Source organism: Scyliorhinus torazame, chromosome 5 (assembly GCF_047496885.1).
Source record: "Scyliorhinus torazame isolate Kashiwa2021f chromosome 5, sScyTor2.1, whole genome shotgun sequence".
NCBI classification, from domain to species: domain Eukaryota; kingdom Metazoa; phylum Chordata; class Chondrichthyes; order Carcharhiniformes; family Scyliorhinidae; genus Scyliorhinus; species Scyliorhinus torazame.
Genome location: NC_092711.1, coordinates 169,191,965 through 169,219,307, shown reverse-complemented (window position 1 = coordinate 169,219,307; position 27,343 = coordinate 169,191,965). Strand labels below are relative to the sequence as shown.

Below are 27,343 nucleotides of genomic sequence, written 5' to 3'. Positions count from 1 at the left end.
GTCCCTTGAGGTAGTAGGATCCAGAGAGCAGGATTTACATCCTTTTCTTTCCTTCCCTGCTTCCACCCTGCCTCATCATTAAGACACTGAGACTCAAAGGGTGACCCAGTTTGATGGACAGGTTGTCTCAATTCGAAACAATGGGGGACAAGCTCCACCCAGCTATGAAAATAATGCCCCCAACGTGATGGCGGCCGCACATGCTCAGTGCTGCACATTGCCCCCAATAAAGATGGTGATCATTAACTGGGACGATTTAAGGGATCTTTGGCCCCGCTCAGTACAAATGCGATTGATGAGTTTTTGAGGGAGTTTGTAGATCACACAATCTGTATAGAAATCTTCCCGTCCACACGCCGGTTCCATCATACGCTCCGATCTGTGATTTTCCGCTTACAAATTACGGATCCGAGCAATAAATCATCCACCCCTCGCCATTTCCAGCATTGCGCATGCTTCATTCACTGCCCCTCATTCGCTCAGATTGGTTGGAGGACCAGCCGCTCCCATTCAGTTCTCCAGTCCTGCCCCCTATTATTAGTGGTCCTGAGCCACCGTCAATCATTCCCCTGGGCATTGTGATCTGGAGCATGCGCAGTGCGGTTGATGAGGCGAGACACTAGCGCGCAGGTGCAATGCTATTGTTCGTCTGGAGGAGAGTCCTTTGTCCCGCGGAAGCAAAGTTAGCATCAGGCGGTGGGAGGGAGGATCCGCAAACCCTACACAATCATTGTCAGCTCCCTGGTTTGCAGCTGCGGGGCTTCTCCCTCCTAGGAACAGGCCCAGGTTAACGGTCACCATCCTGCTTCAGCGACTGGAGGATGGTTCACATCACAAGATGGGGGAGGGGGGACAATAAATAAGAGCTCACACTTTGCACTCAAATCAATGAGGACTCTGATCTCTGGAAAGGAAGGAAACCCTGGGAGGTGGGCAGGGAGGATTCGCAAACACCCGCTGGAGGCCCCAACCCGCCAAGAAGAATCCACAGATCCTGATTTTGCAGCTCCCGGGGCTTGTTTGCTTCAGCTGCGGCCGCCTTGGTGAAACAACAGAGTGGGCGGGGCATCAGGATTCCAGTGACCAGGAGAGAAAATTACCGATTTATTCTCACTCTACACAGAGGGACTTGAGAACTGAACCCAGCCAGAGTGGAGGGAGCGGGTAAACTGTAAGGAATGGAATTTTGAAGGTGGTTTGAAAGGTTTGGCAGACTGACAAACTCTCATGGTGAAAATTAAAGGTAAGCCTGCATGGGTCTGTGTGAAGAGGTGGGCGGTGTTGGGTGGGCTGCTGACAGAAATGTGAGGCCAGGGAGGGGGTGGTTGGCTGCCAGAACGGTTGGAACAGAGTTCTACATAGGTCCAGTTGACGAGTCAGACACCCAAGCAGCAAATCTCAGTGGATTCAAATATGGCCCATAAAATGTGGGCTGGTTTGTCACCCTGGGGTTTGGATTCCAGCATAGGAAGGAGGGAGAATGGATGTGATGAGGATTTACTGTTTCGCAGAAACAAGTGCAGAAAACCTGTTCCATACAAATGAGAATTGTCTGTCCTTCATTTTTATTCGGTATTGACAATGATGATGTTTATAAACTCTTTTTATGGGAAATTTGAAATCGACAGGTGTGAAATTGTCGAACCTGGAGAGACACAAGGACATCCACACCATAGACAAACCATGGAAATGTGGGGCCTGTGGGAAGGCATTCATATCTCCATCCCAACTGGAAACTCATCTGCGTAGTCACTCAGGGGAGAGACCTTTCACCTGCTCCATGTGTGGGAAACAATTTAATCGATTGTTCAACCTTCGCACGCACCAGCGAATTCACACTGGAGAGCGGCCATTCATCTGCTCTGTGTGTATGAAGGGATTCAGCAGTTCATCACAAACGTGGTCACACTGGGGAAAGTCCGTTCATCTGCGTCAAATGTGGGAAGAGTTTTACTAATTCGCCTGACCTTCTAACACACCAGCGAGTTCACACTGGGTAGAGGCCTTTCAACTGCTCCATGTGTGGGAAGAGATTCACACAGTCACAAAACCTAATGAGACACAGGCGAGTTCACAAATAACTTTTGGAAGTAGATTCAGCTGAATGGATGATCTCAGTGTCAGTGACAAAGAAATCAATGAGCTCCTTGCACTTGTTTGAAGTCAGGGGAGAGATTTAAGAAGATGATCATGAAGAACAGAATCTGGGTTGTCCTTGCTTCCAGGAACAATCCAGAAATAGTGACCAGTTTAGGCAGAGGCGAGCAGGGCCAGGTAGAGCTGGATGTGTTGCTGCTGCCTCTGGTAATCAACAGTTCAACCAGTTGATAAGACTGCGCCAAGTGAAAAGGGAATTGGTGGACTTCCGGTCGTGGTCGCACATTCGGCAGCTCCCGCCGAGATCGGACATTTGGCGGCACTTGGGTGGCGATCCCCGGTGGGACAGTAAACGCTGGTGAGGTTCCCCCCAGCGCTGTATGGAGTGGACCAGTAGTGGGGCAGTAAAGAAGGCTGGATCGGTGAAACGAGGGGCACGGGTGCGAAACGACAAAATGGCGGCCGGCGCGGACCAGGAGGCGTGGGGCCCAGTGGTCGCGGAAGCAGCAGGAATTCCTGAGAAGCTGCTTCACAGAGCTCAAGACGGAGATGCTGGCCCTTATGAAGGCTTCCATGGAAAGGATGGTGGAGACTCAAAAGATGCAAGAGAAGGCGATCAAAGAGGTGGAAAAAAAGATCTCTGAAAATGAGGATGAGATCTTGGGCCTGGCGGTCAGGGTGGAAGCGCATGAGGCCCTGCACAAATGATGGCAGGAGAAACTGGAAGACCTTGAAAATAGGTAGAGGAGGCAGAACCTGCGAATCCTGGGCCTCCCCGAAGGTGCGGAGGGATCGGATGCGAGCGCATTTGGAACCACGATGCTGGGGTCGCTGAAGGGCGTGGGGGCCTTCCCGCAGCCCCTGGAACTGGATGGGGTGCGCAGAGTCCTAGGGCGAACGAACCGCCGAGGGCTATGGTGATAAGATTCCACCGCTTCACAGACAAGGAACGCGTCCTGCGGTGGGCAAAGAAGGAGCGAAGCAATAAATGGGAGAACTATGAGATTCAAATTTACCAGGACAGGGGAGCATATCTGGTTAAGTGGCGTGCGGTATTCAACCGGGCCAAGACAGCCCTCCACAACAAAGGGGTGAAGTTCGGGCTGCTACATCCGGCGAGGCTGTGGGTCACGTACCAAGGCCGGCACCACTACTTCGATATGCCAGACGAGGCATGGACATTCATTAAGAATGAGAAGTTGGACTTGAACTAATGGGCAGCTGCACATTGTTGGAACGCCCGGGTGAAGAGGTGTAACCGGGTGCTGCCCTAATGTAAGATTGGAAGCAGAGTGTAAGTTGCATGGGGGCTGGGGAGGCGGCTGGAGGAGCTATGTTATGTTGGTTTGCCCCGTTCTCTCTTTGTTTTTGCCCTCGGGGTCCTTTGCCAGTCCTCTGCTTTCGCGGAGCCATGCCGCAGGAGGGGGAGATGGGCCCGTCAGTTAGGGCAGCTCACCAGGTGGGGGGGGGGGGGGGGGGGGGTCGTTCGTTGTTCGGGGTAAAGCCCGGAGTTTGTTCGTTGTTTTTTCTTGTTGCACGGGAAGAATGGGGTGGCTCTCTCTCTCTTACCCTGTGGGGAGGGGAGGTTGGGGGCCCGAAGAAGGAGACAACAGGAGGATTGGAGGGAGAGACGGGAGCGGCCGGGTCAGCATAAGTCAGCTGACTTACGGAAGCGCAATGGGGAGAGAGTTAGTGTTAAGCGGGGGCTTGACATGGGGGATTGAGATTGGGGGGTGGGGGAGGGGGGGGCGTGGCGGGATGCTGCTTTGCTGGCTGAAGGGGAGCCAACTTTCGGGAACAGACGGAGAGTCGGGACGGAGAGCCTCCGGTGGGAGGGCTTGAGTGAGCGCGAGGTGCGGGCACGTGGCTGGGCGAAAAAGGAGATGGCTAGTCGGCGGGGAGGGGGGGGCCTAAACGGGGATGTAACGGGCCAGTTTTCACACTTAAAGGGATTAAAGGCAGACGTAGCCATGCTACAGGAGACGCATTTAAAACTCGCTGACCAAACTAGACTGAGGACGGGATGGGTGGGCCAGGTGTTCCACTCAGGGCTGGATGCGAAGACCAGGGGGGTCGCAATCCTGTTAAGCAAACGGGTGGCATTTGAGGCGGGAAGTATTGTGGCGGACAATAGGGGCAGGTACATTATGGTGAGTGGTAAGCTACAGGGGGCCCGAGTGGTGCTAGTGAACGTTTATGCCCTAAATTGGGATGACGCGGAATTCATGAAGCGCAAGCTGAGTAAAATACCGGACTTAGAGTCAAACAATTTGATAATTGGGGGTGACTTCAACACAGTCCTGGACCCGGCACTGGACAGGTCCAAGTCCAGGTCGGGGAGGAGGCCAGCAGCGGCCAAGGCCCTGAGGGGTTTCATGGACCAGATGGGGGAGTGGACCCGTGGAGATTGGCTCGGCCAAGGGCGAAGGAGTTCTCTTTCTTCTCCCACGTGCATAAAGTGTACTCTCGGATTGATTTTTTCGTGTTGAGCAGGGCGCTAATCCCAGGGGTGGAGGGGGTAGAGTACTCGGCCATTGCGGTCTCAGACCATGCTCCACACTGGGCGGACTTGAGACTGGGGGTGGAGAGAGGGCAGCGCCCTCTCTGGAGATTGGACGTGGGACTGTTGGCGGATGAGGAGGTCTGTGGTCAGATTAGGAGGAGCATCCAAAACTATGTGACAGCAAACGATACGGGAGAGGTAACAGTGACTACAGTCTGGGAGGCCTTGAAGGCAGTTATCAGAGGGGAGTTAATCTCTATCAGGTCCCACAGAGAGAAGAAGGATAGGGCGGAGAGGGAGAGGTTAGTGGGAGAGATACTCAGGGTAGACAGGAGGTATGCGGAGACCCCCGAGGAAGGGCTGCTAAAGGAGCGCCGGAGTTTGCAGGCGGAGTTTGACCTGCTGACCACAGGGAAAGCAGAGGCACAGCTGAGGAAGGTGAAAGGGGCAGTATATGAGTATGGGGAGAAAGCGAGTAGGCTGCTGGCACACCAACTTCGAAGGAGGGAGGCGGCCAGGGAAATTGGGGGAGTTAGGGATAAGGGGGGTAACATAGTCCTGAGCCCGGAAGAGATCAATGAAGTCTTCAAGGAGTTCGACAGCAAGCTGTATGAGTCAGAGCCCCTGGAAGGGAGGGAAGGGAGGAAGCAATTTATGGACCGATTGAGGTTCCCAAGGGTGGACAAGGAGCTGGTGGAGGAATTGGGGGCCCCGATTGAGTTGGAGGAGATAGTTAAGAGCTTGGAGAATATGCAGTCGGGCAAGGCCCCGGGACCGGACAGTTACCCTGTAGAATTCTACAAGAAATTCTCGGAGCTGCTGAGCACACTCCTGCTAAGAACCTTTAACGAGGCCAAGGAGAGGGGAACCCTCCCCCCGTCGATGTCAGGGGTTTGATCTCGCTCATCCTTAAGCGGGACAAGGATCCGTTGCAGTGTGGGTCCTACAGGCCGATATCGCTCCTAGATGTAGATGCCAAAATGCTGGCTAAGATCTTAGCCACCAGAACAGAGGTCTGTGTCCTGGGGGTGATTGACAAGGATCAGACAGGGTTCGTCAAGGGCAGGCAATTGAACATGAACGTGCGGAGGCTCCTAAACATTATTATGATGCCCTCAGAAGGAGGAGACGCAGAAGTAGTGGCTGCAATGGATGCAGAGAAAGCCTTTGATCGGGTGGAGTGGGAGTACCTGTGGGAAGCGTTAAGTAGATTTGGATTTGGTGAGGAATACATAGGGTGGGTCAAACTACTGTATCAGGCCCCCGTAGCAAGTGTGTCCACGAACCGACTGAGGTCAGAGTATTTTTCAGCTGCACCGATGGACGAGGCAGGGGTGCCCCCTGTCCCTGCTACTATTTGTCCTGGCAATTGAGCCATTGGCCATGGCATTGAGGACTTCAAGAAACTGGAGGGGGCTGGTTCGGGGGAGGGGGGGGGCTGGGGGAGCAAGCCAACCTGTTCCTGTATATTTTGGACCCGCTAGAGAGGATGGGGGAGGTCATGCAGATCCTCAGGAGAAAAGTGAGCTATTTGTGATCCATGTGAGGGGCCAGGAGGAGAGACTGGGGGAGCTCCCACTCAAGAGGGTGCAGAGGAGCTTTCAGTACCTGGGTTTACAGGTGGCTAGGAATTGGGATGCCTTACACAAGCTCAATCTATCTCAGCTGGTAGAGCAGATGGAGGGAGACTTCAAAAGGTGGGACATGCTCCCACTTTCCCTGGTGGGTAGGGTGCAGTCCGTGAAAATGACGGCCCTTCCCAGGTTTCTGTTTGTCTTCCAGTGCCTTCCCATCTTCATACCCAAATCTTTCTTCAAGCGGGTGAACGAGATTATCACGGGATTTGTGTGGGCAAACAAGACCCCGCGAGTTAAAAGACTGTTCTTTGAGCGCAGCCGGGGGCGGGGGGGGGGCGGGCGGGGGAGGGGGGGGGGGCGGGGGCAGGCGCTGCCGAGCTTCTGCAGTTATTATTGGGCGGCTAATATAGTGGTGATTAGGAAATGGGTAATGGGGGAGGGGGCGGCATGGAAGCGGCTAGAAGCGGCGTCATGCGAGGACGCCAGCTTAGGGGCACTGATAACGGCACCGCTGCCGTTCTTGCCGGCACGGTACACCACAAGCCCGGTGGTGATGGCGGTACTGAGGATCTGGAGTCAGTGGAGAAGGCACAGGAAGGAGGAAGGGGCCTCAGTCTGGACCCCGATACGGCATAATCATAGATTTGTTCTGAGCAAAGTTGGCATAGGATGGGTATCAAAACGATGGGGAACCTGTTTATAGATGGGACTTTTCCTAGCCTGAAGGCGCTAGAGGAGAAATTTAGTCTACCCACGTGAATGCCTTTAAATACCTCCAAGCCTGCGCTTTTCTGAAGAAACAGGTGGTGGCATTCCCTCTACTACTCCACCACAGGATACAGGACAGGGTGGTCTCTGGCATCTGGGTAGGAGAGGGGAAGGTTTTGGACATATACCAAGAACTGCAGGAGGCAGAGGAAGTCTCGGCGGAGGAGCTGAAGGGCAAGTGGGAGAAGGAGCTGGGAGAGGAGCTGGATGAGGGCCTGTGGGCTGATGCCCTAGGCAGGGTTAATTCCTCCTTATCATGTGCCAGGCTCAGCTTAATTCAGTTTAACGTCGTCCAACGGGCACACATGACGACAGCGAGATGAGCAAGTTCTTTGGAGTGGAGGACAGGTGTGCGAGATGATCAGGGAGCCCAGCAAAGCATGTCCATATGTTCTGGGCGTGCCCGGCGCTTAAAGAATTCTGGCAGGGCTTTGCAAAGGCTATGTCCAAGGTCTTGAAAATGAAAATCGCTTATTGTCACAAGTAGGCTTCAATGAAGTTACTGTGAAAAGCCCCTAGTCGCCACATTCCGACGCCTGTTCGGGGAGGCTGGCACGGGAACTGAACCGTGCTGCTGGTCTGCCTTAGTCTGCTTTCAAAGCCAGCGATTTAGCCCTGTGCTAAACAGCCCCGAAACAGCCCCTCTTGGACACTCGGGTAAAGCCAAGTCCGGAGTTTGCGATATTTGGGGTGTCAGAAGATCCGGGAGTGCAGGAAGCAAAGGAGGCTGACGTCCTGGCCTTTGCCTCACTGGTAGCCCGGAGACAGATCTTGTTAATGTGGAGGGACACGAGGCCACCGAGTCTGGAGACCTGGGTTAGTGACATGGCTGGGTTTCTCAGTCTTGAGAGGAGAAAGTCTGCCTTAAGAGGGTCCTTGCTGGGGTTCTCCAGGCGGTGGCAGCCGTTCCTTGACTTTCTGGCAGAACGTTGAAAGGTCAGCAGCAGCAGCAATCTGGGGGGCGGGGGAGGGGTGGAGGACTGTGTATGGAATGCATATTCTTCTTTTGTAAATGGACTATAACCACCTTGTTTGTTAAATTTTCTCCTTTTTGTTATTGGTTATGTAACATTTTGTTTAAGAAAAACTTGAATAAAAAGAATTTTTAAAAAAAGAATCTTTTAAGTTCAATCCGAAAACATATTCACTGACCTTGCCTCCAGCACCCTCTGGGAAAAGAGAGATTCACAGACCCACAGTCCTCCCGAGAAAAACAACATTCTCATCCACATCTTAAATGGAAGACCCCTAATTTTTAAGCAGTATCCCCTAATTCTAGTCTCTGCCACAAGGGGGAAACATTCTCTCAGCAATCTCTCTGTCAATTCCACTCATGATCTTATTGAAACACATGAAATCCTCTCATTCTTCTAAACTGCAATGGATACAGTCCCAACCTGTCAAACCTTTCCTCAGAGGATAACCCCCTCATTCCAGGAATCCGGGGGCCAACCTCCTCTGAACTGCTTCCAACTCACTCGATAAAGCCTGATGAAACTGTTCAAGCACTCGATCGAGCCACTTGCTGTACCTGCAAACTAACTTATTGTGACACCTGTACACGGACACCCAGATCCCTCTGTACCTCATCGTTCTGCAATGTCTCACCATTTAAATAAGATTGTTTTATTTAATCCTTCCTGCCAAAGTGGACAATTCACATTTTCTCACGTTATTCTCCATCTGTCGAGTTTTGTCCATTCACTCAACGTCCTTTGCAGACTTGTTATGTCCACTTCACAAATTACTTTCTGAACTATCTTTGCGTCATCAGAAAATTTAGCCGCCATGCATTCAATCCCATCACCCACCTCATTAATATAGATTGTAAATAGTTGAGGGCCCAGCACTGATCCTTCTGACACTCCACTTATCACATCTTACCAACCCAGAAATGACCCATTTATACCTACTCTCTGCTTCCTGTGAGCTAACCAATCCTCTATCCATGCTGATATGTTACCCCCCTACACCATGAGCTTGTATTATGTGTAATAACCTTTGATGCGGCCCCTTGGAAAATACCTTCTAGAAATCTAGATAAACCACATCTCAAGGTTTCCCTTTATTAACATTCCTTGTTCCCTCCTCAAAGAGCCTGGATAAATTAGTTCATCCCCGAATCTCATTTTTAAACATTGTGTGTCAAAAGAAAAGGTCTCCTCCGCCCCTCTGGCTCCTTTGCTAATTACCTTAGAGGGGCTCACTCTCTGTTAAAGAGCCTGCAAACCCCTCTCACACACTTTCCCCAAAGTGAATGAATTTAATCAGAAAAAGACCAAAAAAACATTTATTTTTAATGAAACAAGTTTTATTAATGAAACAGAATATGCGTTTAAAAAAAATCAGAAAATGACTTGAGGATCCAAGACAACCAGAGTAAAAGAATAAACAGAATAAAAACATGTTCACAATGTTCTAGACCCAAATGTTTCTCTTCAACTCCCCTGTACTCTGTTCCCGTGACTCCTCACATTGGACACAGGGGCACTGCACCTGGGGAGTCACATCCCCATCAGCTCCAGTTACCCCAGCACCGAACCCGGATTGGTTGGAGGGTCCATTCTCCAGTCAGTCCTCCAGCACCTTCCTGTCTCTTTATTAGTGTCACACCCGTGACAATTTCCCAACTGGGATGCAGGTCCCAGCTAAATTCAGTCCTCAGCTCCATTGCCTGACTGTCACTGATGTGAGCAATAGAGAGACAGAAAAGTGCCCGAGGCTCAAATGGGATGTCAAAACTTGTGGATTAGGATCTCAGTAAAGATTAGTAACTAATATTAAAAAATCTAATTCCCAGTCAACAATTTAAAGGATCACATGACAAGACTTCTTGATGATTTTGCTGCAACAAACAAAATAGAAGCAACATTAACTAAACACTATTTTTGAAGGAAACCTACACATTAAAGTATAAAATATAACTTTTCCCTTTTACACAATCTAAAATTCTACTCCACAATTATTCTCGACTCTACCCCGGAAGTCGAAACTTAATTGTCTCAGAACCAGTCCAAAGTGATTATTCATTCCGAGATTTCCGTTCTTTTCTTTTCCCAATCTGCAGGCTTTAACCCCAGAACTGTCTTTCACAGCGAATGATTGGCGAGCTACCAGAAAACCGAGAGTAGGCATAAATAGGTCATTTTCTGGTTGGCAAAATGTAACGAGTGGTGTGTCACAGGGATCAGTGCGGGGACCTCAACTTTTAAAAATTTATATAAATGATTTTGATGAAGGGACTGAAGGCCTGATCGTTACGTTTGCTAATACTGCAGCAAAAAGGAAAAAGAGGTGATGCTGCGCCGAAAACAAGGGGTGGCGTCAGTACATTAGTAAAGGAGGATCTCAGATCAGGAATACAATATGTGGAAACTGTTTAGGTGGAGCTAAGAAACAGCATGGGGCAGCAAACATTGGTAAGAGTTGTTTATAGACCACCAAAAAGTAGTGGTTTTGTGTGGACTGTAAAAGCTTCTATAGGTACATAAAAAGGAAATATTTGGCTGAGACAAATGGGGGTCCATTAAGGGAGAGACAGGAGAATTTATAGTAGTGGGAATAGAGAAATGGCAGAGAATCTAAATGATTACTCTGTGTCCGTCTTCACTGAGGATGATACAAGAAATCTCCCAGAGTTAGCGATCCAAAGGACATGGGAGAATGATAAATTGAAGGGAATGAGTATTAGTAAGAAGGCTGTATTGGAGAAATTAATGGGGCTGAAAGTCGACAAGCCCCAGGACCTGATATTCTACATCCCAGAGTGTTGAAAGAGGTTGCTATAGAGATAGCGGATACGTTGGTGATCATCTTCCACAATTCTATAGATTCTGGAATGGCTCCTGCTGATTGGAAGGTGGTAGCAGGGCTAACCACTGCACCACCAGTATATTACCTCCTATCCCATTTGCTTTCCTTTTGCTAACTAACCTCCTGTGGGGTGTTTATCAAAACCTTCTGAAAATCCAAGTGTACTTCGTCCACAGACTCCCCTTCATCAATTCTGTTAGTAACATCCTCAAAAACTACAAAAGGTTGCTCAAACATGACTTCCTATTCCTAACTCCATGTTGACTATTCGGAGTTTGCTCTCATATTTTAATTTCTCGTCATCAGTTTCTTGGACCTCCTTTTTTGAATTCTAAACAAGTTCCCAATCCTCAGGCTTACTATGCTCGTACCCACTTTATGAACCTCTTCCTTTGAACTAATGGGAATCTTAAACTTTGCTTGCTACGGTTCCTTCACGTTTCCTGTTGGATTTTTGTTTCTTAAAGGAATTTATATTTGATGTAAATATGTAATAATATTTTAAATGCTAGCAATTGTCTATCTATTGTCACACTTTTTATTGTAAGTTCACAATGTGCCACAGACAATTTGCCCTTGACAGTTTCCTTCTGTGAGAAACACCCGAAAAATTAAACAAAATAACTAATTAACCACCATAGCCCATCTTCATGGCAATATGGCATGCTTTGGGTGTTCCAAACAGAAATGGGAACAAAATATCTTCCAACGTCCAAATACCCTATCACTCTGGTCCTCGTGAAACTTGGAACCAGGTATTCACAACAAAGCTCAAAGGACATCAGCCCACTGGAGGCAAAGTTGTGAGACCGGCCAGTCCAGCAGAACAAAACCCTCCGACCCTCCCCATTGACCAACTGACAGAATGAACACAATGCAGTCCTGCCTGTAATTAAGAGCAGAAATATTAACAGCAAAATCCAAGCCTTGTTCACTTGTGAATTTGTTGATGTCTCAGCAGGTGCGATGAAACACAAAATCCTTTCCCACATTGAGAGCAGATGAAAGGCCTCTCCCCAGTGTGAACTCGTTGGTGACTCCGTAGGTGGGCTGGATGACTGAATCCCTTTCCACACTGAGAGCAGGTGAATGGCTTCTCCCCAGTATGAACTCGTTGGTGTTTCTGCAGGGTGGATAACAGAGTAAATCCTTTCCCACAGTCTGGGCAAGTGAGTGGCCTCTCCACAGTGTGAAAACGCTGGTGCGCCAGCAGGCCAGATAACTGAGTGTATCCCTTCCCACAATCAGAGCATGTGAATGGCCTCTCCCCACTGTGAACTCGCTGGTGTGTCTGCAGGATGGATAGCCGAGAGAATCCCTTCCCACAGTCAGAGCAGGTGAACGGCCTCTCCCCAGTGTGAACTTGCTGGTGTCTCTGCAGGGTGGATAACTGAGAGAATCCGTTCCCACATTGAGAGCAGGTGAACGGCCTCTCCCCAGTGTGAACTCGCTGGTGAGACATCAGTTCTCGAGAGCTTTTGAAGCCACCCCCACAGTCAGAGCATTTAAAGGGTCTCTCATTGGTGTGAGTGACACTGTGTCTCCGCAGGTTAGATAAGTGAGCGAATCCCTTTCCACACTGAGAGCAGCTGAACGGTCTCTCCCCAGTGTGAATTCGTTGGTGGGACATCAGTTCTTGAGAGCTTTTGAAGCCAGTCCCACAGTCGGAGCATTTAAAGGGTCTCTCATTGGTGTGAGTGAAATTGTGTCGCTGCAGGTGAAACAACTGAGTGAAACCCTTCCCACACACGGAGCAGGTGAACGGCCTCTCCCCAGTGTGACTGTGTTGATGGGTTTCAAGCACAGATGGGAACCTAAATCCCTTCCCACAGTCCCTACATTTCCACCGTTTCTCCATGTTGCTGGTGTCCTTGTGACTCTCCAGGTCGGACAATCAGTTAAAGTCTCACACAGGATACGGGTACTTTCTCTCCCCGCTGTGAATGGTGCGATGTTCTTTCAGGCTGTGTAACTGGTTAAAGCTCTTTCCACAGTCAGTGCTCTGGAACACTTCTAATATCCTGTAAAAGGAGTTTACAAAAATCATCACTGTCAGTACAGGATAGAAATTAAGAACAGACAATTCTAGTCTCTATGGAACATTCTTTCCTCTCTCATTTCCCAAATCTGTAAATCGCCATCCCACACACTCACCCTCCATTCTCACTCTGCTGTATCTAATATTCACCCTCCCAATTCTCCTGAAGGTGCTGATTCAGGCTGATTGACAGATCCCTGCTCACTGCTTCCTGTCCTGGACATGAAGACCTGAAAATCTTCATGCAGGCTGACAGGCAGATATACGTCAATATTACTGGACTAAAAATGTTTTGATGTTTAGGATTGTTCCAGTTGGTTAAGATACAGGGGGTTGTGACTGATCATGTTCTTGAACTTGCTGCCTCTGAGGGGAGTCAAGCAGAGATGATTAGTAATTTCTAAATGAAATTGGATGGGTGCTGCAGGGTTACAGAATGGGATCCACTCGACACTGACAGAATTGCTCAAGGAGTTGGCCTCGACGCAAAATGTCCAATGGACTCCTTCTCTTCTCTTATAAATCTTTTTTTTTTCTTTTTTAAAATTTAGACTACCCAATCCATTCTTTCCAATTAAGGGGTAATTTAGCGTGTTCAATCCACCTACCTTGCACATCTTTGGGTTGTGGGGGTGAAACCCACGCAAACACGGGGAGAGTGTGCAAACTACACAGGGACAGTGACCCAGAGCCAGGATCGAACCTGGACCTCAGCGCCGTGAGGCAGCAGTGCTAACCACTGGGCCACTGTGCTGCCCTCTTCTTTTATAAATCTGACTGGAAATATATAATCTAGCTACAGTACTAGACAAGAATAATTAATGTATTTTATTTCAGAACCATCAGTAATATATCTAATCTGTAGCATATAACACACGGTGAGACACAGTGGTTTGCACTACTGCCTCACAGCATGAGGGAGCCAGGTTCAATTCCAGCCTTGGGTGATTGTCTGTGTGGAGTTTGCACTTTATCCCCGTGTCTGCATGGGTTTCCTCCAGGAGCTCGTGTTTCCTCCCACATTCCAAAGATGTGCAGATTAGGTGGATTAGCCATGCTAAATTGCCCCTTAGTGTCCAAAAACATTAGCTGGGGTTATGGGGATAGGGTGAGGGCTTGAGCCTCGGTGAGGTGCTCTTTTGGAGGGTTGGTGCAGACTCGATGGGCCCAATTGCCTCTTTCTGCACTGTAGGGATTCGATGAAAACAGAGAGTTTTACAGCAGAGCAAGAATCCCTTTGGCCCATCATTTCTGCACCAGCCATCAAGCACGTATGAATTCCAATCACTTGGACCATAACCTTGTGTGCTATGGCCTATCTAGTGCTCATCTCAATGCTTCTTCAATGTTGTGAGGTTTCCTGCCTCTGCCACACTTTCAGGCAGCGAGTTCCAGATTCCCACCACCCTCTGGTAAAATGCTTTTCCTCAAAACATCTTTAAATCCCCTGCCCCTTACCTTACACTTCTGCCCACTGTTTACTGACCTGTCAACTAAGGGGAAAGCTTTCTTCCTATCTACTCTAGCTATGTCCTTCATAGGTCGGTGCTACCATGCTGCCCAAACCACATATCCCCTCAGCCTCCACTGCTCATAGAAAACTCCTAACCAGGGTCCCTTCATCGCTGAAAAGCCCCGGCAACATGCTTATGAATCTCCTCTGCATCCTCTCCAATGCAATCATGTCCTTCCTCTAGTGTGGTAACCAGAACTGCACTCAGTACTCCAGGTATGGCTTAACGAGTGTTTTATACAGCTCCATCGTAACCTCCGTACTCTTAAATTTTATACTTCAGCTAATAGAAGTATCTCATATCCCGTCTTCACCACCTTATCTACCTTCCCTTCTGACTTCAGGGATCTATGTCAGGCACATCAAGGTCGCTCTGACCCTCTGTACTTCCTAGGGTCCTACCATTCATTGTATATTCCCTTGCCTTTTCATCCTCCCAAAATGCACTGCCTCACACTTTTCAGGGTTAAATTCCATTTGCCACTGTTCTGTCTATTTAACCAGCCCGACTATATCACCCTTTAATCTTTCCTCCTCACTACTTATCATACAACCAATTTTTGTATCATCTGCAAACTTACTTGATCATACCTCCTCCATTCACATCCAGATCATTTTTTTAAAAAATAATTTTTATTAAAGGTTTTCATAAAATATCAATAACAAAATGAGAAAGAAAAAAGAACCCAACAGGGGTAAGTACAAAACACAATCTAAAAAAGCAACCCCCCAAACCCCTCCCCCTGTACCTAAATAATAAATTAACATTAACACCCCGACTTAAGACAACAGGTGTATACACCCCCTCAGACCCTTCCACTGTAAATAACATAAACAAAAATAAAGTATACCCCCTCCCCCCCCCGAGCTGCTGCTGCCATTGACCAATGTCTAGCGTTCTGCCAGAAAGTCTAAGAACGGTTGCCACCGCCTAAAGAACCCTTGTACCGACCCTCTCAAGGCGAATTTCACCCTCTCCAATTTAATGAACCCTGCCATATCGCTGATCCAGGATTCCACACTTGGGGGCCTCGTATCTTTCCACTGAAGGAGAATCCTCCGCCGGGCTACCAGGGACGCAAAGGCCAGAATTCCAGCCTCTTTCGCCTCCTGCACTCCCGGCTCCTCTGCCACCCCAAATATTGCGAGCCCCAGCCCGGTTTGACCCTGGATCCTACCACCCTCGACACCGTCCTCGCTACGCCCTTCCAAAATTCCTCCAGTGCTGGGCGTGCCCAGAACATATGGGTGTGATTTGCTGGGCTCTGAGCACCTAACACACCTGTCCTCACCCCCAAAGAACCTGCTCATCCTAGTCCCGGTCATGTGTGCCCTGTGCAGCACCTTAAACTGTATGAGGCTGAGCCTCGCGCATGAAGAGGAAGAGTTCACCCTCCCTAGGGCATCTGCCCATGTCCCCTCTTTGATCTCCTCTCCCAACTCCTCCTCCCACTTACCTTTCAACTCCACCACCGAGGCCTCCTCCTCCTCCTGCATCACCTGGTAAGTTTCCAAGATCTTCCCCAATCCCAGCCACCCCCCCCCCCCCACCCCCGAGAGCACCCTGTCCTGTACTGTGTGTGGCAGTAGCCGTGGGAATTCCACCACCTGCCGTCTGGCAAACGCCCTTACCTGTAAGTACCTGAAGGTGTTCCCCGGGGGGGAGCCCGTACTTCTCCTCCAGCTCACCCAAGCTCAAGAACTTCCCGTCCACAAACAGGTCCCCTAACTTACGTATGCCTGCCCTGTGCCACCCCGAAAACCCTCCACCTGTTCTTCCTGGGGCGAACCGGTGGTTCCCCCGTAATGGGGTCCACGTCGAGGCCCTAACTTCCCCCCACATCCAGATCATTAATGTACACTACAACAGCAAAGGCCCCAGCACTGATCCATATTGAAGACCACTGGACACGGGCTTCCTGTCACAAAAACAATCTTCAACCATCGCCCTCTGCTTCCTGCCACTAAGTCAATTCTGGATCCAATTTGCCAATTGCTCTGGATCCCATGGGCTCTTACCTTCTTGACCAGTCTCCCATGTGAGACCTTGTCAAATGCTTCACTGAAGTCCCTGTAGTCTACATGATCTGTACTACCGCATTGTACTACAGCTCCTGAAAAAAGTCAAGTCAAATTTGTGAGACATGATCTCCCCTGACAAAACCATACTGACTATCCTTCATTAATCCTTTCCTCCCCAAGTGGAGATCAATTCTGGTCTTCAGAATTTTTCCAAAAGTTTCCCTACCAGTGAGGTTAGGCTCACTGGCCTGTAATTTCATTTTTTTCCTTACTTTACTTCCTGAACAATGGAGCCACATTATCTGTCCTCCAGTCCTCTGACGCCGCTCCTGTGACCAGAGAAGATTTGAAAATTGTCAGAGCCTCTGCAATCTCCTCTCTTGCCTCCCACAGCAGCCTGGGATACATCTCCTCTGGGCCTGGGGATTTAAACAATTGAAGGTCAGAATGAGAAAAGAAATAGAAATGCGGGAGAAAAGAAAGTGTTTTACTCATAGATGATGGAAACAGGAGGACGTTTCAGTCGGGGCGCAGCTCAATCTTCACTCAGCGACAGAGGAGCAGCAGCTTTGCTGGGCAGACAGTGGACAAGCTCCGTGCAACCGGGATCAGTGATATTGTTCCCAATGGGCGACCATGTGCTGGGCAGTCTTTGTGACGTCACAATGACGCCGTGCCTGAATCATCCAATAACAATTAGTCTGCTGCGCCCTGATGTCTCCGGGTTCCAGGCCGGGCGCGCGGACACGGGAACCCCGCCCCCACCGATTGTGTCCCCTCTTCCTGCACATTCTCGAGACAAGGTTTCGAGGCAATCGGCTGATACTTCGGCCACAGTGAGATCTCTCACCCCCCCGGGACTGCGCATATCCGGGGGGGGGGGGGGGGAGGGAGAGGGAGAGAGAGAGAGAGAGAGAGAGAGAGGGGAAGTTGCGCATGGGCAGTGGAAAACCCGTCCCTTGAACTTCCTGCTGAGATGTTGACCAATGGGAATATGCTAACAACCGGAAGGACTTTGGTGCTCCAGCCAATCGAAGCACGAGCTTTGTGTTAATGAAGATTGAGCTTCACACAGGCTGAAACGGCCTCCTGTCTCCAACATCTGTGAGTAAAACACTTTCTTTTCTCCCCCTTTCCATTTCTTTTCTCATTCTGACCTTCAATTGGTGACTTGCAGCAACTGAAGGGAAAGGAAATGAATCCAGGGAAGGTTCAGATTCTGCAAAGGTTGGCCCAGGTCTCTCTCTCGCTTAAAGACATTGACATCCTTTCCTCCCTCAGCTTGACACATTTATTTGTCTGGCTAAAGGATGGTCTCTTTCCTAATGTTCACAATTAAAGGGCAGGTTTCCCCAGGAGATGGCTGACATTTAAGGAGATGGTAAATTAATATAGGACAGAAATATGTCTACTGTTCTTATATGGTACAGATTGGATATATTATTTATGGTTCTGTAATATAGGAACATAGGAATTCAGAGCAGAAGTAGGCAATTCGGCCCCTCAAGCCTGCTCCGCCATTCAACCAGACCATGGCTGATTTCTTCCTGCTCGCAAATCCACCTCCCTACCTGTTCCCATATCCCTTAAACCTGTTTTTAAAATCAGAAATATGTCTATCTCCTTTAAACCATTTAATGACTCAAACTCAACCTCACTATGCAGCAGCGAGTTCAACAAATTCACCACCCTCAGGTCACAAAGAAGAAAGAAAAGTACAGGACAGGAACAGGCCATTCGGCCCTCCAAGCCAAGCCTGCACTGACCATGCTGCCCGTCTAACCTAAAACCTTTTACACTTCCGTATCCCTCTATTCCTATCCTATTCACGTATTTGTGAAGATGCCCCTTAAACGTTACTATCATACCTGCTTCCACCAGCACCTCCTCTGGCAGAGAGTTCCAGGCACCCACTACCCTCTATGTAAAAAAAAAAAAAGCTTCCCTCGCACATCTCCTGGAAACTTTGCCCCTCGTGCCTTCAACCTAAGTCCCCAAGTAATTGACTCTTTCACCAAGGGAAAAAGCTTCTGTCCATGCCCCTCATAGGTTTGTAGACTTCTATTAGGTTGCCCCTCAACCTTCATCATTCCAGTGAGAACAAACCGCATTTATCCAACCTCTCCTCATAGCTAATGCCCTCCATACCAGGTTACATCCTGGTAAACCTCTTTTGTACCCTCTCCAAAGCCTCCACATCCTCTAGTCATGTGGCAACAGAATTGAACACTATATTCCAGGTGCAGCAACTAAGGTTCAGAAAGCTGCAACATGACTTGTCAATTTTTATACTCCATGCCCCGGCCGATGACTACCTTATCCACCTGCGTTGCCACTTTCAGTGATCTGTGGACCTGTACACCCAAATCCTGCTGCCTGTCAATACTCTTTAAGGGTTCTCCCATTTACTGTACATTTCCCACCTGTATTAGACCTTCCAAAATGCATTACCTGACATTTGTCTGGATTAAACTCAATCTGCCATCTCTCCAACCAAGTCTCCAACCGATCTATATCCTGCTGTAATCTCTGACAGTCCTCATCACTATCTGCAATTCCACCAAACTTTGTGTCTTCTGCAAACTTACTAATCAGACCAGTTACATTGTTCTCCAAATCTCCAAAATTTACATTTTTCTCAAAATTTACAAACATCAAAGGCTCTGCAGAACACCACTAGTCACAGCCCTCCATTCAGAAAAGCACCCTTCCACTACTACCCTTCTATGACCGAGCCATTTCTGTACGCATCTTGCCAGCTTATCTCTGAGGAGACTTCACCTTCTGTACCACTCTGACATGAGGGATCTTTTCAAAGGTCTTACTGAAGTCCATGTGGAAAACATCCACTGCCCTACCTTCAGCAATAATCTTTGTCACTTCCTCGAAAAACTCAATCAAGTTAGTGAGACACGACCTGCCATTCACAAAACCATGCTGCCATTTGCTAATACCTCCACTTACTTCCAAATGAGAGTAAATTCTGTATGAAAAATCCTCTCCAATAATTTCCCTACCACTGGCGTTATTTCCTGGATAAATCTTGCTCCCCTTCTTAAACAAAGGAACAACATTAGCTATTCTCCACCCCTCTGGGACCTCACCTGTAGGTAGTGAGGATACAAAAATTACTAAGATTGCACCTCAGTTCTAAATCTACCGCCTCTCAAACTACACCTGTGACCTCTCATTCTAGATTTCCCCACAAGGGGGAACATTTGGTCTATGTTTACTTTATCAATCCCTTTTAGTATTTTATATACCTCGATCAGATCCCCTCTCATCCTTCTAAACTCTAATGAGTATAAGCCCAAAATGTTTATTCTCTCCTCGTACGTCAACCCTTTCATCCCCGAAATCAATCATGTGAACCTCCTCTGAATTGCCTCCAATGCCACCACATCCTTCCTCAAAAAGGAAACAAATACAGGACACAATACTCCAGATGTGGTCCCACAAACACCCTGTACAATTGAAACACGCGACTGGGGCCAAAATGGATAACCTCACACTTATCCACATTAAACTCCATCGCCAATGTTTGGCCTAATCTCTGAGTCTATCTACATCTGTCTGTAAAATCTTCATCTCCTCTTCACTGCACCCCGATTCTACACCGGCGGCAGCACTTAGTCTCCCGAATGGAGAATGCAGCCCAGTATCTGTTTATTTACTCCATCAAAACACCTTAAGGTGAATTCTCCACCGGTGGGATTTTCTATTGTGTCGGCAGCACATCCCCGCCTGCAGTATTCCCGGCAGCATGGGATGGATATAATGGGAAATCCCATTGACCAGCACCGGGAATGGAGAGCCCTACTGTCAAGAAACACGCTACGGGGGAGGTGGAGAATTCACTCCCTCAGATGGCCGGAATTCTCCGGGATGGCTTCAATGGGAAATCCCATCGACAAACAGCGGGAAGAAAGAATCCTGCCGCCCTTGAATGGCGCACTGCTGAGAAACACGTGACTGGGGCACCGGAGCATCCAGCCCATTGAACACTTCGATTAACTCCCCCCCCCCCGCCCCCAATCATTCCTGCTCCAAGAAGAATAAACCAACCTTCTTGCGTTTGTCCACGAAACAGAAGTTCCTCATTCCTTTTCTATATTTTGCATCATGTTCTGCCATCACATTGAGGAAATGAAACCTCACTTGTGATAAAATCCAGAGGGCCGGATCCTGAGGAGGTTCATACTGAGCAATAAGAGACCTGGCTCAGGTCACTGCATTCAACAAATGGCTGAGGAGGAACAAGTTCTCAATAGTTAATGAGCAGCTAAAGGTGGATAGACGGGTGGGGCAATTACTTCTGTTTACAGTAGGGCTATAAACCTATAAAGATAGCGCATTGTGAGAGACAAGCAGTGATCTACACTGTTGGGCCTTAACCCAGCTGCAGTTGGGGCAGGCAACTAAAAACAGCTGCTCCCTTCTCTGCTGCCCACACAGATAATTTACAATAATCACTGACTTCTCACCCCATGCTCATCCCTGCATCTGAGAGAGGTGATTGGATTTTAGACCCTTGAGCCTTGACAGCAAACCAAATCTCTCACTGATTTGCAATGTTTATTGCCTGCAATTAACAATCCAGATAAAATACATTTATTATTACTTACAGTTGTGTAATAAATATTGTGCTGTAGCTACGTTATATATTTCCTGTCATCTCTTCACTCAGAGGGTTGTTAGTCTCTGGATTTCTTTTCCACAGGGACCAGTGGAGTTTGGGGGTCACTGAATATATTCACCGCTGAGTTGGACAGATTTCTGATTGACCAGGGAGTCGAGGGTTATGGGGAACCGGCAGGAAAATGGAGAGAAAGCTGAGGTGAGGAGGGATTTCATCACTCAAGAATATGGGGAATTCTCTCCCTCAGAGGATTGTGGAGTCATCAAATATTTTCAGGTCAATGGGTTTCTAGATAATGAAGATATCGAGGAATATGGGGGATAGTGTGGGAAAATGGTGCTGAGGTAGATCGGCCAATTATCTCTAATGGATGAGCAGGCTCAATGGGCCGAATGGCCGACTGCAGAATCTATTGTGTCCTGCACAGGAAGCAGTGAGCATGGATCTGTCAAGCAGCCTGAATCAGCACCTTCAGGAGAATTGGGAGGGTGAATATTAGATACAGCAGAGTGAGAATGGAGGGAGAGTCTGTGGGATGGCGATTTACAGCTTTTGGGGAATGAGAGGAAAGAATGTTCCAGAGAAACTAGAATTGTCTGTTCTGAGTTTCTATTCTGTACTGACAGTGATGACATTTGTAAATTCCTTTTACAGGATATTAGAAGAGGAGGAATTAGAGACAGAAATCTCAAACCAAACTTTACATCAAAATCTGATCGTCACTCAATTCCACGGGTCTGGAATATTACCAGCCTTTGATACTTGGAGGAGAAATGTTTCTCTGGTCTGTCTGCTTCAGAGGTTTTAAACATCAGTGTGACTGGAAAAGCACCGAGACACACACACCCGAGTGAGAGTGTTCCAGAGCACTGACTGTGAAAAGAGCTTTAGCCAGTTACACAGCCTGAATAAATACCATCACACCATTCACATCAGGGACAGACCGTACACGTGTTCTGTGTGTGGGCGAGGCTTCAATTGATTATCCAACCTGGAGAGACATAGGAGACCCAAAACATGGAGAAACTGGAAATGTGAGGACTGTGGGAAAGGATTCAGATACCCATCAGAGCTGGAGATTCATCGACGCAGTCACACTGGGGAGAGGCCGTTCACCTGCTCTCAATGCGGGAAGGGATTCACTGAGTTATCCAACCTACGGAAACACCAGCGAGTTCATACTGGGGAGAAGCCATTTACCTGCTCTCGGTGTGAGAAGGGATTCACTCAGTTATCCAACCTGCAGACACACCAGCGAGTTCACACTGGGGAGAAGCCATTTACCTGCTCTCAGTGTGGGAATGGATTCAGTAATTTATCCCACTTGCAGATACACTGGCGAGTTCACACTGGGGAGAGGCCATTCACCTGCTCTCAGTGTGGGAAGGAATTCAGTGAATCATCCACCCTGAGGGTACACCAACGTGTCCACACAGGAGAGAAGCCATTTACCTGCTCTTTGTGTGGGAAGGCATTCAGTAAATCATCCAACCTGCGGATACACCAGAGAGTTCACACTGGGGACAGACCATTCACCTGCTCTCACTGTGCGAAGGCATTCGGTGATCCATCCGCCCTGCGGAGACACCAACAAGTTCACAAGTGATTAAAGGGGTTTGATTCTGCTGTTATTGTTCCTGTTCTCAATTACATCAAGGGCTGGTGGCACAGTGGTTCGATCCCGGCCCCTGGTCACTGTCTGTGTGGAGTTTGCTCATTTTCCCCATGTCTGCGTGGCTCTCACCTCCACAAACCAAAGATGTGCAGTGTAGGTGAATTGGCTATGCTAAATTGCCCCTCAATTTTGAAAAAAAAAGAATTGGTTACTTTAAATTAAAAACAATTACATCCAGGGCTGCATTTTGTTCTTTCTGACATTTGGTCAATGGGGATTTAGAGTGTTTCATTTTGCTCGACTGTCTGGTGTCACGACTTTACCTCCAGTTGGCTGATACTCTTTGAGCCTTGATGCAAATACCTGGTTTAAAATGTCACAAGGATCACAGGGTGAAAGGGTGTTTGGAAGTTTTTTTTAACATACGTTTAGAGTACCCACAGACAGTGACCCGGGGCAGGGATAGGGTGTTTGGAAGTGAGAAGATATTTAGTTTGCATTTCTGGGGGTGGCATGGTGGCACAGTGGTTAGCACTTCTGCCGGATGGCCCGAGGACCCGGGTTCGATCCCGGCCCCAGGTCACTGACTGTATGGAGTTTGCACATTCTCCCCGTGTCTTCGTGGGTTTCACCCCTACAACCCAAAGATGTATAGGTTAGGTGGATTGGCCACGCTAAATAGCCCCTTAATTAGAAAAAAATAGTTGGGTATTCTAAATTTATTTTAAAAGAAAAAAAAATTAGATTACTGTATTAATTAGGCACCAGTCAGTACAGTAATAAGTAGTTTGTTTGACAGAAGGTTGTTCTGACAGTTTAGCATTCACTCAGTGCTGGGACGAGAAATGTTGTATGTCCTCAGTCGAATTACAACTAATGAATCAATCATGAATCAGTAATTATAGTAAAAAATTGACTTTTATTAGTTGTAAAAATGTAAAAGCTAAATTGCTGTGTAATGAGGATAAATGTTCTGGCAAGATAGACCTTCAAACTCTGATTCGCCTCAACATTTGAAACTGTATGATTAATGGGATTGTGTAGAATCAGATAAAGGGATAGTATGAAACAGTTCTATTGTATTCCTGTCTGAGATAATGAGAGAAGGTGGTGTCAGTAATTGGGGATCCAAATAAATTGATCCAGTGATCAAATTGACCAATGGTCATGTTACAACAGGCCCAACTCTGACGTGAGGTAATGGTCACTTTGGGGATTCTGAAGGTCTTCCTTGCTGGCCAAGTACTGAAGATTCCTGAGGCCGAGTTCCAAGGAAATTACTGTCAAAGAAGGAGCCAGACTCCCGAGGCTGAATTCCACAAGAATTCCTGTCAAAGAAGGAGCCAGAGAGGGTTACGCTTCTACAGACTGATCACCCACATGAAGTTGTAAAAGTCAATGTCTTAAAGTTGTTCAGTAAACCTTTTTCATTTAATAAACTTATTTTAAATGTTCTATCCAGAGAATTCTGCCTTTGCCTTAATTAATTAAAGTCTTGTCTGAACCAAAGTGAATTTATTAAATGGTATGTTGGAGATGACTGAAATCAATTAAGTTCCAGATAACAAGATCAGATAACATAAATCTTCAATTTAAAAACTTGCATTTCTACGGCGTCTTTCATAACCACAGGACGTCCCAAAGTGCTTTACAGCCAATTAAGTAATTTTGAAGTGTAACCACTGTTTTAATGTCAGAAACTCGGCAGCCAATTTGCACACAGCAAGATCCCACACACAGCAATGTGATAATGAGCAGATGATCTGTTTTTAGTGATGTTTATTGAGGGATAAATATTGACCAGGACACCGGGGATAACTCCCCTGCTCTTCTTCAAAATAGTGGCTGTGGATATTTTTACATCCATCTGAGAGGGGTAGACAGGGCCTCAGTTTGACATCTTATTTGAAAGAAGGCTGTTCTGACAGTGCAGTACTCCCTCAGTGCTGGAACAAGGAATGTTGGATGTGATTTTTGTCCTCGGGTCCCTGGACTGGGATTTGATCCCACAACCTTCTGACTCGAGGTGAGAGAGCTGCCCACTGAGCCACGGCTGACACTATAGACAATGCAAAGTTAGAAAGGGAAAGTTATCCTTTAAAACTCCCAGGGTCACATAGGTCAGCCGACATGGCTCGCAAAGATTGGCCGATGTGGGTCGCAAAGTTCGGCCGTTGTGGGTCGTGAAGGTCGACCGGTTGGTAAAAATGGGTACTAGGTAAAAATGTTTGAAAAACACTGCCTTAGAGTGGCTCACTTTCTGTTAAAGAGTCTGTCAACCCCTCTTAGCCGCTATCCTTAATGTGCATCAGTCTAATCAAGAAAAGACAACAACAATCAAATATTTTTCCTGATAAAAGTTTATTAATGAAACTGAACATGGTTATAAAAGGCAGAAAATGAGTTGAGGCTCAAAGACAGCCAGAGTAAAAGGATATTTACAATGTTCTGGATCCAAATGGTTTCTCTTTGGCTCCTCTGTTAGCTGTTCCTGTGACTCCCCACTTTGGGTGTAGGGCACATTCAGCCTGTTTGGGGATCGATGAGCATGGAAGCTCTACGTGTTTAGGTTTGGTGATGTCAGTACATTGTAGTCACTAAAAAGAGTGGTGATTCCATGGAGAATAGTTGGAGTCAGCCACTTTATCATAATTGGCTGTTAGACTTCACCTCATTAACACATTTGTGTAATTAATAATCTGTACTGTACATAAGCTCGGTGATGAAATATCTTCAATAGCATCTACCTTTAAGTGTCAGATACTCTAACGTAGCTTTAGACTTGTATAACAGCTTTCAGGGCCACTGGATTTCTCGATGCACTTTCCAGCCAATGATGTACTTTCTGAAATAAAGACCATAAGACCATAAGACATAGGAGTGGAAGTAAGGCTATTCGGCCCATCGAGTCCACTCCACCATTCAATCATGGCTGATTTCAACTCCATTTACCCGCTCTCTCTCCATAGCCCTTAATTCCTCGAGAAATCAAGAATTTATCAACTTCTGTCTTAAAGACACTCAACGTCCCGGCCTCCACCGCCCTCTGTGGCAATGAATTCCACAGACCCACCACTCTCTGGCTGAAGAAATGTCTCCTCATCTCTGTTCTAAAGTGACTCCCTTTTATTCTAAGGCTGTGTCCCCGGGTCCTCGTCTCCCCTGCTAATGGAAACAACTTCCCGACGTCCACCCTATCTAAGCCATTCATTATCTTGTAAGTTTCTATTAGATCTCCCCTCAACCTCCTAAACTCCAAGAATATAATCCCAGTATCCTCAGACGTTCATCGTATGTTAGGCCTACCATTCCTGGGATCATCTGTGTGAATCTCCGCTGGACCCGCTCCAGTGCCAGTATGTCCTTCCTGAGGTGTGGGGCCCAAAATTGCTCACCGTATTCTAAATGGGGCCTAACTAATGCTTTATAAAGCTTCAGAAGTACATCCCTGCTTTTATATTCCAAGCCTCTTGAGATGAATGACAACATTGCATTTGCTTTCTTAATTACGGACTCAACCTGCAAGTTTACTTTTAGAGAATCCTGGACTAGGTCTCCCAAGTCCCTTTGCACTTCAGCATTATGAATTTTGTCACCGTTTAGAAAATAGTCCATGCCTCTATTCTTTTTTCCAAAGTGCAAGACCTCGCACTTGCCCACGTTGAATTTCATCAGCCATTTCTTGGACCACTCTCCTAAACTGTCTAAATCTTTCCGCAGCCTCCCCACCTCCTCCATACTACCTGCCCCTCCACCTATCTTTGTGTCATCGGCAAACTTAGCCAGAATGCCCCCAGTCCCGTCATCTAGATCGTTAATATATAAAGAGAACAGCTGTGGCCCCAACACTGAACCCTGCGGGACACCACTCGTCACCGGTTGCCATTCCGAAAAAGAACCTTTTATCCCAACTCTTTGCCTTCTGCCTGACAGACAATCGTCAATCCATGTTAGTACCTTGCCTCGAATACCATGGGCCCTTATTTTACTCAGCAGTCTCCCGTGAGGCACCTTATCAAAGGCCTTTTGGAAGTCAAGATAGATAACATCCATTGGCTCTCCTTGGTCTAACCTATTTGTTATCTCTTCAAAGAACTCTAACAGGTTTGTCAGGCATGACCTCCCCTTACTAAATCCATGCTGACTTGCCCTAATCCGACCCTGCACTTCCAAGAATTTAGAAATCTCATCCTTAACAATGGATTCTAGAATCTTGCCAACAACCGAGGTTAGGCTAATTGGCCTATAATTTTCCATCTTTTTCCTTGTTCCCTTCTTGAACAGGGGGGTTACAACAGCGATTTTCCAATCCTCTGGGACTTTCCCTGACTCCAGTGACTTTTGAAAGATCATAACTAACGCCTCCACTATTTCTTCAGCTATCTCCTTTCGAACTCTAGGATGTAGCCCATCTGGGCCCGGGGATTTATCAATTTTTAGACCTCTTAGTTTCTCGAGCACTTTCTCCTTTGTGATGGCTACCATATTCAACTCTGCCCCCTGACTCTCCATAATTGTTGGGATATTACTCATGTCTTCTACTGTGAAGACTGACGCAAAGTACTTATTCAGTTCCTCAGCTATTTCCTTGTCTCCCATCACAAAATTACCAGCGTCATTTTGGAGCGGCCCAATGTCAACTTTTGCCTCCCGTTTGTTTTTAATGTATTTAAAGAAACTTTTACTATCATTCCTAATCTTACTGGCGTGCCTACCTTCATATTTGATCCTCTCTTTCCTTATTTCTCTCTTTGTTAT

At 47.5% G+C, this 27,343-nt stretch overlaps 1 protein-coding gene and 1 long non-coding RNA gene across 4 annotated transcripts; one reads left to right on the top strand and one right to left on the bottom strand.

Annotated features, from left to right (window-relative positions):
• Positions 1–9,242: 9,242 nt before the first annotated feature.
• LOC140420576 (uncharacterized) lies at positions 9,243–17,209 on the bottom strand. Of its 3 annotated transcripts, none has more exons than XM_072504573.1 (2): positions 16,823–17,209; positions 9,243–12,779 (listed from the first exon to the last, which is right to left on the bottom strand). In XM_072504573.1, the coding sequence occupies exon 2, from the start codon at positions 12,614–12,616 to the stop codon at positions 11,690–11,692; it is 927 nt and encodes a 308-aa protein (XP_072360674.1). In that variant the 5' UTR covers positions 12,617–12,779; positions 16,823–17,209; the 3' UTR covers positions 9,243–11,689. The 3 variants fall into 3 exon arrangements, with proteins under 3 accessions (XP_072360674.1, XP_072360673.1, XP_072360675.1); XM_072504572.1 differs by lacking the exon at positions 16,823–17,209 and adding an exon at positions 16,604–16,816; XM_072504574.1 differs by lacking the exon at positions 16,823–17,209 and adding an exon at positions 16,329–16,406.
• Positions 17,210–17,221: 12 nt separating this feature from the next.
• On the top strand, positions 17,222–24,051 carry LOC140420577 (uncharacterized). The gene is made up of 3 exons (XR_011946454.1): positions 17,222–17,435; positions 21,052–21,168; positions 21,625–24,051. It is a non-coding gene; the product is annotated as an uncharacterized lncRNA (long non-coding RNA).
• Positions 24,052–27,343: the final 3,292 nt, after the last annotated feature.